Source organism: Salvelinus namaycush, chromosome 11 (genome assembly GCF_016432855.1).
Source record: "Salvelinus namaycush isolate Seneca chromosome 11, SaNama_1.0, whole genome shotgun sequence".
NCBI lineage: Eukaryota > Metazoa > Chordata > Actinopteri > Salmoniformes > Salmonidae > Salvelinus > Salvelinus namaycush.
Window position 1 is genome coordinate 19485774 of NC_052317.1, and position 16651 is coordinate 19502424.

A 16651-nucleotide genomic window follows, 5' to 3' on the forward strand; every position below is an offset into this window, starting at 1 on the left:
AGTCATGTGGGTCCTGTCTCTGTGCCTCATTCCCTGAAAGAAGACCACAATGGACTGAGGTCATTCCCAAGGCAGTCTGAGTAGCGCTGCTGGTGGATGATCCAGCTGTGTGTTCCAGCTAGGAGGCCTGCTTCACTCAGCGTCCGACCCTGCCCTGGCTCCTGCCTGTCTGTCAACCACTGTTAACCTCCAGCCTAGCAGAGCATGAATGAGGAGTCAGTCCACCGGCTACTAACTCTGAGTCTGATAAGCCTGTCCTTCCTTCCGCTGACGCTGCATGTGCCAAAACACACAAGAGGGGCTCTACTTACACTCTGACCCTGTCGAGGAATACTTAAAAACTCTGCTGAAACTGTAAATCAGTTGACAGATACTTCCTACTGCGTACTGGAGCAGAGGAGATGCAAATGGGAAGAACTGTGATATACACAGCAGAATTTTTTATGATAAAATTATACATTTTAAGATGGAATGGCATTAGATTCCTGAATTACATGTAACACAGGATAATTTCTACTATGCATGTTTATTAAAGTGGCTTTAGGATGCCAAAGCTGATTATTTTGATAGATGTATGCTTTGTTGGCAGTGGAGATGGGGGTGTGTTAAATGTTGAAGTCCTTTAGCAGTTTGGAAGTCTTTTAACACTTTGCTCCATGTTTCACATAATCAACTTCTACCACAGCACAACAATGCACATATCCCCTTTCACAAGGGCTCACACAGACAAGAATGAGCTGACATTGTGGGCAATTAAAGGAAATGGTTGTCATGGCACTTCTTGTTACAATGGATTTACCTGTCCGCAGGGACCTTCAGCGTGGTTTATACCGTACTTCACTAACTTCATATTTAGCTTTTACTATGATTGTAATTACCTCTCTTGAAGTAAGAAGCGCTGTGTCATACTCACTCAAGGTCTCAATCTGTTCTCTTAGCTCCTTACTCATATTCTTCATTCTGTACATTCCCCACACAGTGCTGGTGACAGAGAATAGCGAAGGTAGAGATTTGTCTAAATAACTCAAGCAACAGTGTTTTGTAAGCCGCCATGTTTGTTGTTGTTTTCTATGTAGGACGGTCCTAATTAGAACTACTTGGCTAATGAGCTTTCTCTCCCCTGAAGTCAGATGTGCAACGTATGAACATACAGTATGACACATTTCACATGAGTACATACTTCCACCTACACTGCCTGCTGAGTGATCATGCATGGCTGAATGCAAGAAATTAAGAATTCAACATGGCTCTCAAGTGTTATACATCGTCCATCTCTGTGTTTCTGTCTGTAGCAGAGAGGTAGGGAACACATACACACACACACACTGTAGGGAGGGAACACATACACACACACACACTGTAGGGAGGGAACACACACACACTGTAGGGAGGGAACACACACAGACACTTACTGTAGGGAGGGAACACATACACACACACACACTGTAGGGAGGGAACACATACACACACACACACACTGTAGGGAGGGAACACATACACACACACACTGTAGGGAGGGAACACACACACACTGTAGGGAGGGAACACACACAGACACTTACTGTAGGGAGGGAACACATACACACACACACACTGTAGGGAGGGAACACACACAGACACTTACTGTAGGGAGGGAACACATACACACACACACTGTAGGGAGGGAACACATACACACACACACTGTAGGGAGGGAACACATACACACACACTGTAGGGAGGGAACACATACACACACACTGTAGGGAGGGAACACACACACACTGTAGGGAGGGAACACATACAGACACTTACTGTAGGGAGGGAACACATATACACACACACACACTGTAGGGAGGGAACACACACAGACACTTACTGTAGGGAGGGAACACATACACACACACTTACTGTAGGGAGGGAACACATACACACACACACTGTAGGGAGGGAACACACACAGACACTGTAGGGAGGGAACACATACAGACTTACTGTAGGGAGGGAACACATACAGACACTTACTGTAGGGAGGGAACACATACAGACACTTACTGTAGGGAGGGAACACATACAGACACTTACTGTAGGGAGGGAACACACACAGACACTTACTGTAGGGAGGGAACACACACAGACACTTACTGTAGGGAGGGAACACACACAGACACTTAATGTAGGGAGGGAACACACACAGACACTTACTGTAGGGAGGGAACACACACAGACACTTACTGTAGGGCACGCACGCTTTTTTAAAATAATTTAAAAAAATGTTTAACTGCCTTGTTAAGGGGCAGAATGACAGACTTTTTTGCCATGTCAGCTCGGGGATTCAATCTTGCAACCTTTCGGTTACCAGTCCAACGCTCTAACCACTAGTCTACCTGCCGCCCCTTACTTACTATAGAGAGGGAACACACATATCTGTGCTGCCTGTCCGTGAAATGGAGACTGATTGTGTGGCTGAGATTGATTATCTTCTGGCACTGTTGGTGTCATTCACCCTGCTCTCTAAGAAAGACCAGGGTTAGTTGGCTCTGTTGGGGACCTGTCCTCTAAGAAAGACCAGGGTTAGTTGGCTCTGTTGGGGACCTGTCCTCTAAGAAAGACCAGGGTTAGCTGGCTCTGTTGGGGACCTGTCCTCTAAGAAAGACCAGGGTTAGTTGGCTCTGTTGGGGACCTGTCCTCTAAGAAAGACCAGGGTTAGTTGGCTCTGTTGGGGACCTGTCCTCTAAGAAAGACCAGGGTTAGTTGGCTCTGTTGGGGACCTGTCCTCTAAGAAAGACCAGGGTTAGTTGGCTCTGTTGGGGACCTGTCCTCTAAGAAAGACCAGGGTTAGTTGGCTCTGTTGGGGACCTGTCCTCTAAGAAAGACCAGGGTTAGTTGGCTCTGTTGGGGACCTGCTCTCTACGAAAGACCAGGGTTAGTTGGCTCTGTTGGGGACCTGTCCTCTAAGAAAGACCAGGGTTAGTTGGCTCTGTTGGGGACCTGTCCTCTAAGAAAGACCAGGGTTAGCTGGCTCTGTTGGGGACCTGTCCTCTAAGAAAGACCAGGGTTAGTTGGCTCTGCTGAGGACCTGCTCTCTAAGAAAGACCAGGGTTAGTTGGCTCTGTTGGGGACCTGTCCTCTAAGAAAGACCAGGGTTAGCTGGCTCTGTTGGGGACCTGTCCTCTAAGAAAGACCAGGGTTAGTTGGCTCTGTTGGGGACCTGTCCTCTAAGAAATACCAGGGTTAGCTGGCTCTGTTGGGGACCTGTCCTCTAAGAAAGACCAGGGTTAGCTGGCTCTGTTGGGGACCTGTCCTCTAAGAAAGACCAGGGTTAGTTGGCTCTGTTGGGGACCTGTCCTCTAAGAAAGACCAGGGTTAGTTGGCTCTGTTGGGGACCTGTCCTCTAAGAAAGACCAGGGTTAGTTGGCTCTGTTGGGGACCTGTCCTTTAAGAAAGACCAGGGTTAGTTGGCTCTGTTGGGGACCTGTCCTCTAAGAAAGACCAGGGTTAGTTGGCTCTGTTGGGGACCTGCTCTCTAAGAAAGACCAGGGTTAGTTGGCTCTGTTGGGGACCTGTCCTCTAAGAAAGACCAGGGTTAGTTGGCTCTGTTGGGGACCTGTCCTCTAAGAAAGACCAGGGTTAGTTGGCTCTGTTGGGGACCTGTCCTCTAAGAAAGACCAGGGTTAGTTGGCTCTGTTGGGGACATGTCCTCTAAGAAAGACCAGGGTTAGTTGGCTCTGTTGGGGACCTGTCCTCTAAGAAAGACCAGGGTTAGTTGGCTCTGCTGAGGACCTGTCCTATAAGAAAGACCAGGGTTAGTTGGCTATGTTGGGGACCTGTCCTCTAAGAAAGACCAGGGTTAGTTGGCTCTGCTGAGGAGGCTGCTCTCCCTCTCCTGGCAACAACAACACAAGGCTACTCATCTCATCATACTGATACCCTTTCACACTGCTGAGCTAAACTGAGCTGAACACACACACACACACACACACACACCGACAGTCAAGTTGTTGCCGTAATATCTTCCGCCTACCAACTGGAGAAAGTGCCTCTGTGCTTCTCTACCCATCACATCAAATTCCCATAAACTGACTGTAGACCTCCAATCATGTCTTACATTTTCAGATGATAACAGGAAAATCACTCAGGACTGTGAGACAGTGTTAGTTCCCATTCCAGGCATAGAAACAAGCAGTAGGGCCAGGGGCGTCCCGGGGCAGGGGGATCACACTGCACACACTAATGAGCTCCACAGTCTCAGTCAGAGCAGAGCTGGTGTGTGTCTGTGTGCTCCCTGCCTCTTCCTGCCAGCCATCACTTATCAAAAACATCTACAGGAGAACTCGCATGAAAATACAGTAGCTGGCCAGCACAGAATCCTTTGCCTCTACTTATAATTATTTCAGATGAGGTTATTTTGTCTGTCTAATTTAAGAATTTAAGATATGGCATAAAACTGCAGCCGTTGAGATACAGTATGTAGATTTGAAATTAGTTTTATTGTCGTATTTGAAAGAGGAAATGGGATAGATGGAAGACAGTGTTTTGAAAGGAAATTACTGAATATATTAACATTTTGCATAGTTTTAGAACAATCTTGACTTTTTACTTTCCTTGTCAAGGCTAAAGATGAGGCCTACTCTTTTTCACACTATGTTTTAAAATGAAATCCCCAAAATGAGCCAGATTTCTATCATAAAAGTGTGTTCGCTTTAGATGTGGCGATATCAAATGAGTGCGTGTGTCTGTGTATAAGAAGGAAGGAGAGAGAAAACAACGGGCAGAGGCCATGATACTACTTATTCAGTCCTGTCAGAGTGTCCATTTTGAAGTACTTGTCAAAGCAGACAGAACCTGGGGCCAAGACAGAGCAAGAGCTTTTGCTATCGAGGTAACATAAATATCCTGCCACCCTTCATGGATCATTCCTCCACAGACACCTGACTTTGTTAGCTTGCCATGGAATAAAATATCTCATTGGAGATGTATTGGAGATGATCCCAATACTTTTTACAAGTGAAACATACTTTTAAGAACTCATTTGAAAAGCATTTTTCTAGTACAGTTGGACCTGTATTGATGTGTTTCACCAGTTACTGTGGATAAAAGTATGGTGTTTGTCTCTGTGACGTAAAGTCAGAACAGATACAGAGTATCTGTCTGCTAATATGTGTTGCACAATTTAACATCCTACAGTTCCGCACTATGGGGAAATGCTCTGACCTACAATAGAATGGAACTGGCTGTTCCCGAACTGTGCTTTATGTTAACCTTTTGGTTGTGTCATTATGAAGAGAAAAATGACTAACACCTCGTTATTTTTGCTGTAATAACACTATTTTGTCTTGTAATGAGCAGGTAACTAACTCTTTGATAGGTTATGTAAGCTATCACAAAAACACGACATCATAAACTTTAAAAACAGGGTGAGCATAGTAAAAAAAATTCAAAGGTGGAAAGAGAAGACTAAAAAACCCTTGTGTTTTATCCATGTCTTTGTATTAGTTGGCTCACAACATACCTCTTCTACTACTACTACTACTACTACTACTACCACTACTACTTCTTTAGATATTAACATGTTCCCTCTACACCAGTGAGTATAATGGTCCTCTCCTGATCACCTATAGATTTGACTATGTATGAGAACATCAGAACCTGTCCACAGCGGGAGAGTAGAATATAGAGTAGAATATACATTCATACTTTGATACACTGCAACTCTAACATACTGTGCATGTGTGTATGTGTGTGTGTGTTAAATATCCCCCTGCTTCACAAGTACTGTATCTCTCCCATGGTTCCCCACAGTGTCATCATGCATCACCACCTATAAGAAGACCCCTCCCCCGGTGCCGCCCCGCACCACCATCTCCAAACCCTTCATCTCCATCACAGCCCAGAGCAGCACCGAGTCGGCCCAGGATGCCTTCATGGATGGCCATGGCCAGGGGAACAGGGACAGCCACCCCCGGGGAGACATGACCGTCCAGTCAGCCCTGTCCAACTCCACGGAGAGCATCGACAGCATGAAGGCCCTGACGGCAGCCATCGAAGCGGCCAACGCCCAGGTCCACGGCCCCGCCAGTCAGCATGTCTCAAACAGCACCATAACCATCACCACCACCTCTGCCCTGGCCCAGATCACTGAGGACAGCAGGAAGGAGCAGGCCAGGAGGGCCAAGTGCCAGCTGTCCATCGGCATCCAGGTCTGTGGTAGACGTTACCTCACAACAACTTTTGAGGTGTCATTTGACATTTAGTTTGATCTGATATGGGAATGATAAGAAATGCATTAGGTGATACAAGAGCCAGGTTTTGAGAGACTGGATCCCCATACCCTTTCTGAGTTGACAGGATGTGGTTCTACTTTTGCTCTATACTGTCCTCTAGTGGCAGATGTTTACATTTACTTCAGCCTGGTGTTCTGTATATCAGTTTCCCAACTCCAGTCCTCCACTACCCCCAACAGTACACATTTTAATTGTAGCCCTGAACAAGCACACCAGATATAACTTGTCAACTAAACATCAAGCCCTGGATGTATTGAATCAGGTATGTTTGTCCCTGGCTACAACAAAAATGTGTACTGTTGGGGGTACTGGAGGACTGGAGTTGGGAAACGCTGTGTGTATATTGTAGTGACCCTGAGAGGTAAATGTATATTTTATCATTTCATTTCTTTCTTTGATGATTTTATGTCCAGGTGGACGGGCCAGAAGAGGAAGCTTTGGAGATGGAGGACCAGTCCACGTTCCAATCAATTGGGGTCCAGGTGGAGAACGAGAGGGGGTGAGTCTCTGTCTCTCTCTCTCTCTCTGTCACCCTCTCCCTGTCTCTCTCTCTCTCTGTCACCCTCTCTCTCTCTGTCACCCTCTCTCTCTCTGTCACCCTCTCTCTCTCTCTCTCTCTCTCTCTCTCTCTCTCTCTCTCTCTCTCTCTCTCCCTCTCTCTCTCTGTCACCCTCTCTCTCTCTGTCACCCTCTCTCTCTCTCTGTCACCCTCTCCCTGTCTCTCTCTCTCTCTCTGTCACCCTCTCTCTCTCTTTCTGTCACCCTCTCCCTGTCTCTCTCTGTCACCCTCTCTCTCTCTGTCACCCTCTCCCTGTCTCTCTCTCTCTCTTTCTCTGTCACCCTCTCTCTCTCTCTCTCTCTCTCTCTCTCTCTCTCTCTCTCTCTGTCACCCTCTTGCTCTCTCTGTCACCCTCTTGCTCTCTCTGTCACCCTCTTGCTCTCTCTGTCACCCTCTTGCTCTCTCTGTCACCCTCTTGCTCTCTCTCTCTCTCTCTCTCTCTCTCTCTCTCTCTCTCTCTCTCTCTCTCTCTCTCTCTCTGTCACCCTCTCTCTCTCTCTGTCACCCTCTCTCTCTCTCTCTCTCTGTCACCCTCTCCCTGTCTCTCTCTCTGTCACCCTCTCTCTTTCTGTCACCCTCTCCCTGTCTCTCTGTCACCCTCTCCCTGTCACCCTCTCTCTCTCTCTGTCACCCTCTCCCTGTCTCTCTCTCTCTGTCACCCTCACCCTCACCCTCTCCCTCTCTCTCTCTCTCTCTCTCTCTCTCTCTCTCTCTCTCTCACCCTCTCCCTGTCTCTCTCTCTCTCTGTCACCGTCTCTCTCTCTGTCACCCTCTCCCTGTCTCTCTCTCCTCTCAGTCAGGTCAGAATGTCAGTCGCTCACTGTTTCTTGCCTTCAAGACCTTTTGTGTGAATGTCCAGAGAAAGGCATCCGTTTACAAATGAAGGCCGTTATCAAGGGAGTTATGGGGGTTTCTGGGGGAAGAAGCCTGAGCCTAGGGTTGTGAATGCAGTGGAACAGCTGTGCTAGTGAAACAGACATTTGGAACTATGGCATTTCCTGCCCCCTTCATCTTTAAGGAAAATAGTGAGGGAGTTGTGTTTGTCTGTTGGACTCGCCGATGACACCTCTTCAGTGACTTCAGCTGCGTCCTCTCCAGCTGACCTGCGATTGCAGTCTGACGAGGCAAATTAAAACGCCTACACTCTCTCCACTTTTTTGTTCTATACCGGAGATAGAAGTTAGATAAATAATGCTGGAAGACTTTAAAGTAGCTGACTGCTGCAGCTGGTGTCTCAACTTCTGTTAATGAGGATCACTGACCGCCCACTACGGCAGCCTGGTCATACTAGACTGTGTGAGTTTTAATATGAATCAGAGTGAAATTATTCATGTAAGAAACCTTATTGTATATTTCTTCCTGGTTCCTACGTGTGTTCTGCTCCACCCTAAGTGTTGTACAGGACAAATATAGCATCAACAGTCATCGGTATGGTGAGGCTGTTCTTGTACAGCTCTGCTGAGGCTGTTCTTGTACAGCTCTGCTGTGTGTCTGTAGTGTAGGGTGCTCGCTCTAAAGGAATGGTCATGGCTGGTGGGTGGTGTTTCACAGTAGTAGCCTGCTTCATGATGACTGCAGCCTAGGGCCCATTCCCTTCCCTCACTCTGTGTCTCTGTGCACCTCCCACACTACCTCTCTATGTGGGATGTTCATTCATGATGTCATGGATTGTCTCAAAATGTGGTACAATACAACTTCTGTCCATCAGAATGGATTAAATTCAGGGCCTGAGGTTTGTCTGACCACATGATCTGAACCGGAAAAACTCTGGGCCCTATATAGGCTTAAACTGGGGTTCAGAGTTTTTCCTGGTCAGGTCACCTCAGACTGGGCACTGATGTCTGTCTCCCCCTGTTGGCAGATACCGGCGGCTCACCCGCTCCAACAGTGTAACAGCCGCAGTACAGGCTGACCTGGACATGCCTGACATGTTAGACAGCGCCCTGGACTCCTCAGAGACAGACCTGCCCTCCTCAGTCTCTGTGTCACGCCAGTACTCCCGCGACGCCGCCACCTCGCCAGCCTCTGCCTCCACCGTCAGCATCCAGGGCTCGGGGAACCACTACCACGCCTGTACCTCAGACGACTATGATGACGTGGGCTTCGACCCGTCCATCCTGCCCCCGCCCGATCCCTGGATCGACAGCTTGACCGAAGACCCCCTGGAGGGGGTCCAGAGGTCCGTGTGTCAGCGGGATGGGCGCTGGTTCCTCAAGCTACTGCAGGCTGAGACAGACCGCATGGAGGGCTGGTGCAGACAGATGGAGCAGGATGAACAGGAGAACGAACTGCCTGATGACGGTGAGTCTGCCCAGTCCAAAGGCTCTTATACCACTACCTATCACAAATGTGGGTGTGTGTCAGTGGAGGCTGGTGCTGCGTACCTGTGTGTCATTGTACCTGTGCTAGGTACAATTAGGTGGGCTCATTCCAGCCATTACACTGAGCCAGTCGTCTGAGTTCTTCCTCCACCAGCCTCCACTGGTGTGTGTGCTATCTGTTCTGTGTTTACATGATCTTCCTCTCCACAGTCTTGGGGAAAATAAGGCTTGCTGTGGGAAGTGCTCAGCTCCTGATGTCACAGAAGTTCCAGCAGTTCCGGGAGCTTTGTGAGGAGAACCTGGTGAGTGACTCTTCTGGTTCCCCAGCTTCCTTTGTCCCTCTCCCCCTGTTCTTCACATTAAAGCTGAGATGAAACTCTGTTTTGTTCTTCCCCTCTTCACTGATATGTCACCAGAAGCCCAACGCCCACCCGCGGCCCATCTCTCAGGACCTGGCTGGTTTCTGGGACATGCTCCAGCTGTCCATCGAGAACATCAGCCTGAAATTTGACGAGCTGCACCAGCTGAAGGCCAACAGCTGGAAGCACCTGGACCCCCCGGAGAGAAAGGTAAAACAGGCATCCAGAACCAGCTAGTGTCTGTCTGTGTATGACACAGAGTACATCATGATACAGACCAGCCGAGACATACTCATCATGCCGAAACAAATCAGTAGCTTTGTAACTCATCGCATGGTCTAGTATCGCTGTTGTAACTTCACTATTCTTTTATATTAACATACTGTATCAATGTTTTTTGGGGGTTTGGCAACAACTGACGTTTGTCTAGATGGTGAGGGTTTATTAGATGTACCCCATACCTTATTAAGTGCTTTACATGGCATGAGTCACACATTACAACATATACACTACTCACACTGACAGCCTTTTCCCCGGGTGCCGAAGACGTGGATGTCGATTAAGGCAGCCCTCCACACCTCTCTGATTCAGAGGGGTTGGGTTAAATGCAGAAGACACATTTCAGTTGAATGCATTCAGTTGCACAACTGACTAGGTATCCCCTTTCCCTTCCCAATAGTTTTGTACACAATCATATTTCAACACAATGAAAAACATCACACCCAAAAGATGTTGAATGTTGCCATTTTCCTGTCATGTGTTGCATATAAGTCAGTAGAGTTGTGTTTACTGTACTGTATCATGGCTGTTGCTTTTTATACTCTTGATTTTCTGACCACTTCTCCATGTTTTTGTTTTGTTGTTCTTGTCGACAGTGAGCTGGTTTTGAGAAGTCATTCCATCTGCCACGCACCACGAGGCCTGACCTCGCTGGGCCACCGTACCTCATGCAGTCGCTGCATCGCGTGTGGTTGTCTATCTGTAACGCTAGCCGTGTGCTGCTATAGGTGTGCAAATGCTGTCTGCGCTCCTGTCCCCATCCCCCCTGGGAGGCGGCTAACTGACTATTTGTCGTCCCTGTTCAGGAGAAACGGATCCCTCCTCCTGTGCCAAAGAAACCCCCAAAAGGTCAGCCTCCCCTGGCCCGAGATAGGTCCCTGGAGAGCTCCGAGAAGCAGAGGCTGGATGCGCGAAAGCGCTTGATGGCTGCCAAGCGAGCTGCGTCGGTGCGGCAGAACTCAGCCACCGAGAGCGCAGACAGTATCGAGATCTATATCCCCGAGGCCCAAACCAGACTATGAGCCCCATGGAAGGCACATCTTCACCACTACACACACCCTGGCTCACACACACACACACAGATTCACTTACAGTACACCTCACACTGCTAGAACACAAACACACAGGTAAACACACAGTATGGTTCCTGTGGACACAAACACACAGGTAAACAAACACACAGTATGGTTCCTGTGGACACAAACACAGAGACTTACTCCCACTGATAGGTAAGTGCAGGGTATTTGTAATATAATCACACTATTTTGTCCATAATGGGAAAAGAAATGCCACCGGTATAGTTGTTTCTCTTACATATTATTATCTGTCTCTCACACATTTGATCCTGGTCTTGTTTCTATCTATGTAACATAGATCCTCGCCTGAAGATGACCGCTTCGTGATCCTTCTTTTAAAAAGTTTAGCACTTTTACCCACACCTGTGTAACATACACCACGATCTTGTGAAATGTAAAGCATTCTTAATCAATGTAGACAGCTGTTGATAACCTAACAGAAAGCAAATAATAATTATCTTTGAGTATTTGGTTTCTTTAGCTCTTTGTACTTTCACCTAAGCATGGGCCAAACAGAATGCCTTGCTTCATGTCCCATTCAAACCTCTGAATCATTTTTCTTTGATTGTGACATGATTGGCAAACGAACAGGGTATATTATGCTTAAGCAATATTTGTTTGAAATCAGAGGAAGTAAATGTGTAAAACAAATGAACACTGATTTTGAAATCCCATCTGTGAAGATCGGAGCTTTGAGACAAAAATATTTTTTCTGTAGCCAGTTCTGTTGGTTTGTTATGCTGAAGCTGTCTATTGTAAAGACATAGTTGCTTATTCTAGAGAAATATCTGTTTAAACGTTTTAGTCATTCTTGGTACAAGGACAACTAATCCTGCTTTCCCTTTTGTAAAGTCTGATGGGTGTCTAAAGTAGATTTATGACAGCTGAGGATATTTGCAATGATGAGCCACCCAATATGAAATACCCTAAAAACAGAGGGACACTAAGAAAGCAAGTCGTTTTATTTCTTAACAATGTTTTTCCAGTAGCAAGTTCAGTGGTTTACTTTTATTAGTAAACTGTTTCTGGGTATATTAGTGAAATCCCAAGTGGACCAGTGTGATGCTCCAGCAGGCTTAGCTCTGTGTTATTTCTCAGGAAGAGATGGAAATTCAGTCTGTCAAATCAGGGTCTGGTGGTGTGTGTGTGTGTGTGTTATTGACACGTGCGTGTGTTTGTGCGTGCGTGCGTGCCAGTATGTGGGTGTGGGTGTGCGTGTCATTTTGTGTGCATCAGTGTTTAGAGGTGAGTGTGTGTGTGCATCAGTGTTTAGAGGTGAGTGTGTGTGTGTGCATCAGTGTTTAGAGGTGAGTGTGTGTGTGCATCAGTGTTTAGAGGTGAGTGTGTGTGTGCATCAGTGTTTAGAGGTGAGTGTGTGTGTGCATCAGTGTTTAGAGGTGAGTGTGTGTGTGCATCAGTGTTTAGAGGTGAGTGTGTGTGTGCATCAGTGTTTAGAGGTGAGTGTGTGTGTGCATCAGTGTTTAGAGGTGAGTGTGTGTGTGCATCAGTGTTTAGAGGTGAGTGTGTTTGTGCATCAGTGTTTAGAGGTGAGTGTGTGTGTGCATCAGTGTTTAGAGGTGAGTGTGTGTGTGTATCAGTGTTTAGAGGTGAGTGTGTGTGTGTGCATCAGTGTTTAGAGGTGAGTGTGTGTGTGCATCAGTGTTTAGAGGTGAGTGTGTGTGTGCATCAGTGTTTAGAGGTGAGTGTGTGTGTGCATCAGTGTTTAGAGGTGAGTGTGTGTGTGTATCAGTGTTTAGAGGTGAGTGTGTGTGTGTGTATCAGTGTTTAGAGGTGAGTGTGTGTGTGCATCAGTGTTTAGAGGTGAGTGTGTGTGTGTGCATCAGTGTTTAGAGGTGAGTGTGTGTGTGTGCATCAGTGTTTAGAGGTGAGTGTGTGTGTGTGCATCAGTGTTTAGAGGTGAGTGTGTGTGTGTGCATCAGTGTTTAGAGGTGAGTGTGTGTGTGTGTGCATCAGTGTTTAGAGGTGAGCGTGTGTGTGTGCATCAGTGTTTAGAGGTGAGTGTGTGTGTGTGTGCATCAGTGTTTAGAGGTGAGTGTGTGTGTGTGCATCAGTGTTTAGAGGTGAGTGTGTGTGTGTGTGCATCAGTGTTTAGAGGTGAGTGTGTGTGTGTGCATCAGTGTTTAGAGGTGAGTGTGTGTGTGTGCATCAGTGTTTAGAGGTGAGTGTGTGTGTGTGCATCAGTGTTTAGAGGTGAGTGTGTGTGTGTGTATCAGTGTTTAGAGGTGAGTGTGTGTGTGTGCATCAGTGTTTAGAGGTGAGTGTGTGTGTGCATCAGTGTTTAGAGGTGAGTGTGTGTGTGTGCATCAGTGTTTAGAGGTGAGTGTGTGTGTGTGCATCAGTGTTTAGAGGTGAGTGTGTGTGTGTGCATCAGTGTTTAGAGGTGAGTGTGTGTGTGTGCATCAGTGTTTAGAGGTGAGTGTGTGTGTGTGCATCAGTGTTTAGAGGTGAGTGTGTGTGTGCATCAGTGTTTAGAGGTGAGTGTGTGTGTGTGCATCAGTGTTTAGAGGTGAGTGTGTGTGTGCATCAGTGTTTAGAGGTGAGTGTGTGTGTGTGCATCAGTGTTTAGAGGTGAGTGTGTGTGTGTGCATCAGTGTTTAGAGGTGAGTGTGTGTGTGTGTATCAGTGTTTAGAGGTGAGTGTGTGTGTGTATCAGTGTTTAGAGGTGAGTGTGTGTGTGCATCAGTGTTTAGAGGTGAGTGTGTGTGTGTGCATCAGTGTTTAGAGGTGAGTGTGTGTGTGTGTATCAGTGTTTAGAGGTGAGTGTGTGTGTGTGTGTGTATCAGTGTTTAGAGGTGAGTGTGTGTGTGTGCATCAGTGTTTAGAGGTGAGTGTGTGTGTGTGTGCATCAGTGTTTAGAGGTGAGTGTGTGTGTGTGTGTGCATCAGTGTTTAGAGGTGAGTGTGTGTGTGTGCATCAGTGTTTAGAGGTGAGTGTGTGTGTGTGCATCAGTGTTTAGAGGTGAGTGTGTGTGTGCATCAGTGTTTAGAGGTGAGTGTGTGTGTGTGCATCAGTGTTTAGAGGTGAGTGTGTTTGTGCATCAGTGTTTAGAGGTGAGTGTGTGTGTGTGTGTGGTTGTGGGTCTCTTAAAGTGCTTCCTGATTTCCTCGGTTGACATGTTGGCCTTCAATACGGTCAAGTAGCCTCATGAACATGTTGTACATAGTCAAAACACCACTTGTACTTGAAAATAACCATTTGTGTGTTTGTACAGAAATGATACATGAGGATGTTCCAGTAAGCATGCAGACACAATATTAGTATTATAAAATCTATACCTAATTTATCTGTTTATTTATTGAACAATTTATTTATTGATGATTTCATTTATTTTTTTTACTGTTTCTGTTCAGTGGTCTGTCATGCTACTCTGATCTTATGTTGTATTGTATAGAGAGTATATGTGCATACATATGATAAACACAGAATAAAATAATTATCAACTCTGTTTTCAGTCTTGACCCGTATTCATTTCCATTGACTGATTCAATTTTTCGGTCAGCCTGATGTGCTTTTCCTATTTTAACCACTGGGTGGCACTGATGTATTTTGAGATTTTCTTCAATGTGATGCCTTAGCATTTATGATCCACTATTGGACCAAAAAAACTGCAATGTATCTGCAATATTGTAACTTTAAAAAAATATATATACCATTTATAGATTAAAAAAAAGATGCCCAAAATGTGGATCCACTAAGGAGGAAAAGGGATGCATGATTTTGTCTTGACATGCAAACAGGTGTGTAACGCCTACACATTATGATAACATCCGTCTTGACCACCAGGAGTCCTCAATGGCAGGAAACAACAGTGGCTTGTTCCTAGAAAACATTACAGAATCCTCAGATTAAAATATATTGCTAGAACAGACACTTTTCTGTTGTGAAACCGACTCTCATATAAACAGTTGTTATTCCTTTGTCCCTATAGGATGACCCTTTTTGGTTCCAGGTAGAACCCTTTGATGGTGAAAAAGGTTCTACTTGGAAACTTGTATTAGTGAAAGGGTTCCACTTGGAACAAAAAAGTGTTATTTTAGAGGGTTCTATGGGGACAATTGAAGAACCTTTTCTGGTTCTAGGTAGCACCTTTTTTTCTGAGTGTAGATTAAAAATCGTCAGCTTTCACGTTAGATTTCTATCTGCAGCTTTACTAGGTGCACCCCACAAATGGCTTACTACATTTTGATTTAAATTACTTAATCCAAAGGAACTATACATCAAAACTATATATTTGTGTAAAATTTAAATTGCATGATTTGTCAATAATTCATATTCAGATATCCATATGAACATATCACAACTTGCCTGTCAAGATAAGGGAGAGGAGATGGGTTAAATGTCACATCAGGGGTCAATTTATCCAAATGTTTTATTTAGGTTCAAATAACCTTGTGCTGTGTTAAATTACACACCATGGCTAAAAGTATGTGGACCCCTGCTCGTCAAACATCTCATTCCAAAATCATGGCCATTAATATGGAGTTGGTCCCCCTTTGCTGCTATAACAGCCTCTAATCTTCTGGGAAGGCTTTCCACTTGATGTTGGAACATTGCTGCGGGGACTTGCTTCCATTCAGCCACGAGCATTAGTGAGGTCGGGCACTGATGTTGGGCGATTAGGCCTGACTCACAGACGGTGTTCCAATTCATCCCAAAGGTGTTCCATGAGGTTAAGGTCAGGGCTTTGTGCAGGGCAGTCAAGTTCTTCCACACCAATCATGCTGAAACCGGAAAGGGCCTTCCCCAAACTATTGCCACAAATTTGGAAGCACAGAGTTGTCTAGAATGTCATTGTCTGCTGTATCATTAAGATTTTCCTTCACTTGAACTAAGGGGCCTAGCCCAAACCATGAAAAACAACCCCAGACCATTATTCTTCCTCCCACCAAACGTTACACTTGGCACTATGCATTCGGGCAGGTAGCGTTCTCCTGGCATCCGCCAAACCTAGATTCAACCGTCGGACTGCCAGATGGTGAAGTGTGATTCATCACTCCAGAAAACGCGTTTCCACTGCTCCAGAGTCCAATGGTGGCGAGCTTTACTCCACTCCAGCCAATGCTTGGCATTGCACATGATGATCTTAAGCTTGTGTGTGGCTGCTCGGCCACGGAAACCCATTTAACTTTTTAGGGCTGCAATCCCGTTAACGGGATCGATATGACAACAGCCAGTGAAAGTGCAGGGCGCCAAATTCAAACAACAGAAATCTCATAATTAAAATTCCTCAAGCATACAAGTATTTCACACCATTTTAAAGATACACTTCTTGTTAATCCCACCACTGTTTCCGATTTCAAAAAGGCTTTACAGCGAAAGCACCACAAACGATTATGTTAGGTCACCACAAAATCACAGAAAAACACAGCCATTTTTCCAGCCAAAGACAGGAGTCACAAAAAGCAGAAATAGATATAAAATGAATCACTAACCTTTGATGATCTTCATCAGATGACACTCATAGGACTTCATGTTACACAATACATATATGTTTTGTTCGATAAAGTTCATATTTATATCCAAAAACCTCAGTTTACATTGACGCCATGTTCAGAAATGCCTCCAAAATATCCGGAGAAATTGCAGAGAGACACATCAAATAACAGAAATACTCATCATAAACTTTGATGAAAGACACATGTTTTACATAGAATTAAAGATAAACTTGTTCTTAATGCAACCGCTGTGTCAGATTTCAAAAAAGCTTTACGGCAAAAGCAAAATATTCAATAATCTGAGAACAGCGTTCAGCCACAAAAGGAAGCCATACAGT

The 16651-nt window shown here is 45.7% G+C and overlaps 1 protein-coding gene across 2 annotated transcripts in view; it reads left to right on the forward strand.

The window, feature by feature from the left end:
• The window catches only part of LOC120055543 (disks large-associated protein 1-like), a 37339-nt gene extending 26536 nt beyond the window's left edge, over window positions 1-10803 (forward strand). For both annotated transcript variants that reach the window (XM_039003407.1, XM_039003408.1), the window contains 6 exons: window positions 5782-6179; window positions 6677-6762; window positions 8684-9123; window positions 9354-9445; window positions 9560-9712; window positions 10588-10803. In XM_039003407.1, the coding sequence (XP_038859335.1) occupies window positions 5782-6179; window positions 6677-6762; window positions 8684-9123; window positions 9354-9445; window positions 9560-9712; window positions 10588-10803 (1385 nt within the window). The remainder of the gene's footprint in view (window positions 1-5781; window positions 6180-6676; window positions 6763-8683; window positions 9124-9353; window positions 9446-9559; window positions 9713-10587) is intronic.
• Window positions 10804-16651: the final 5848 nt, after the last annotated feature.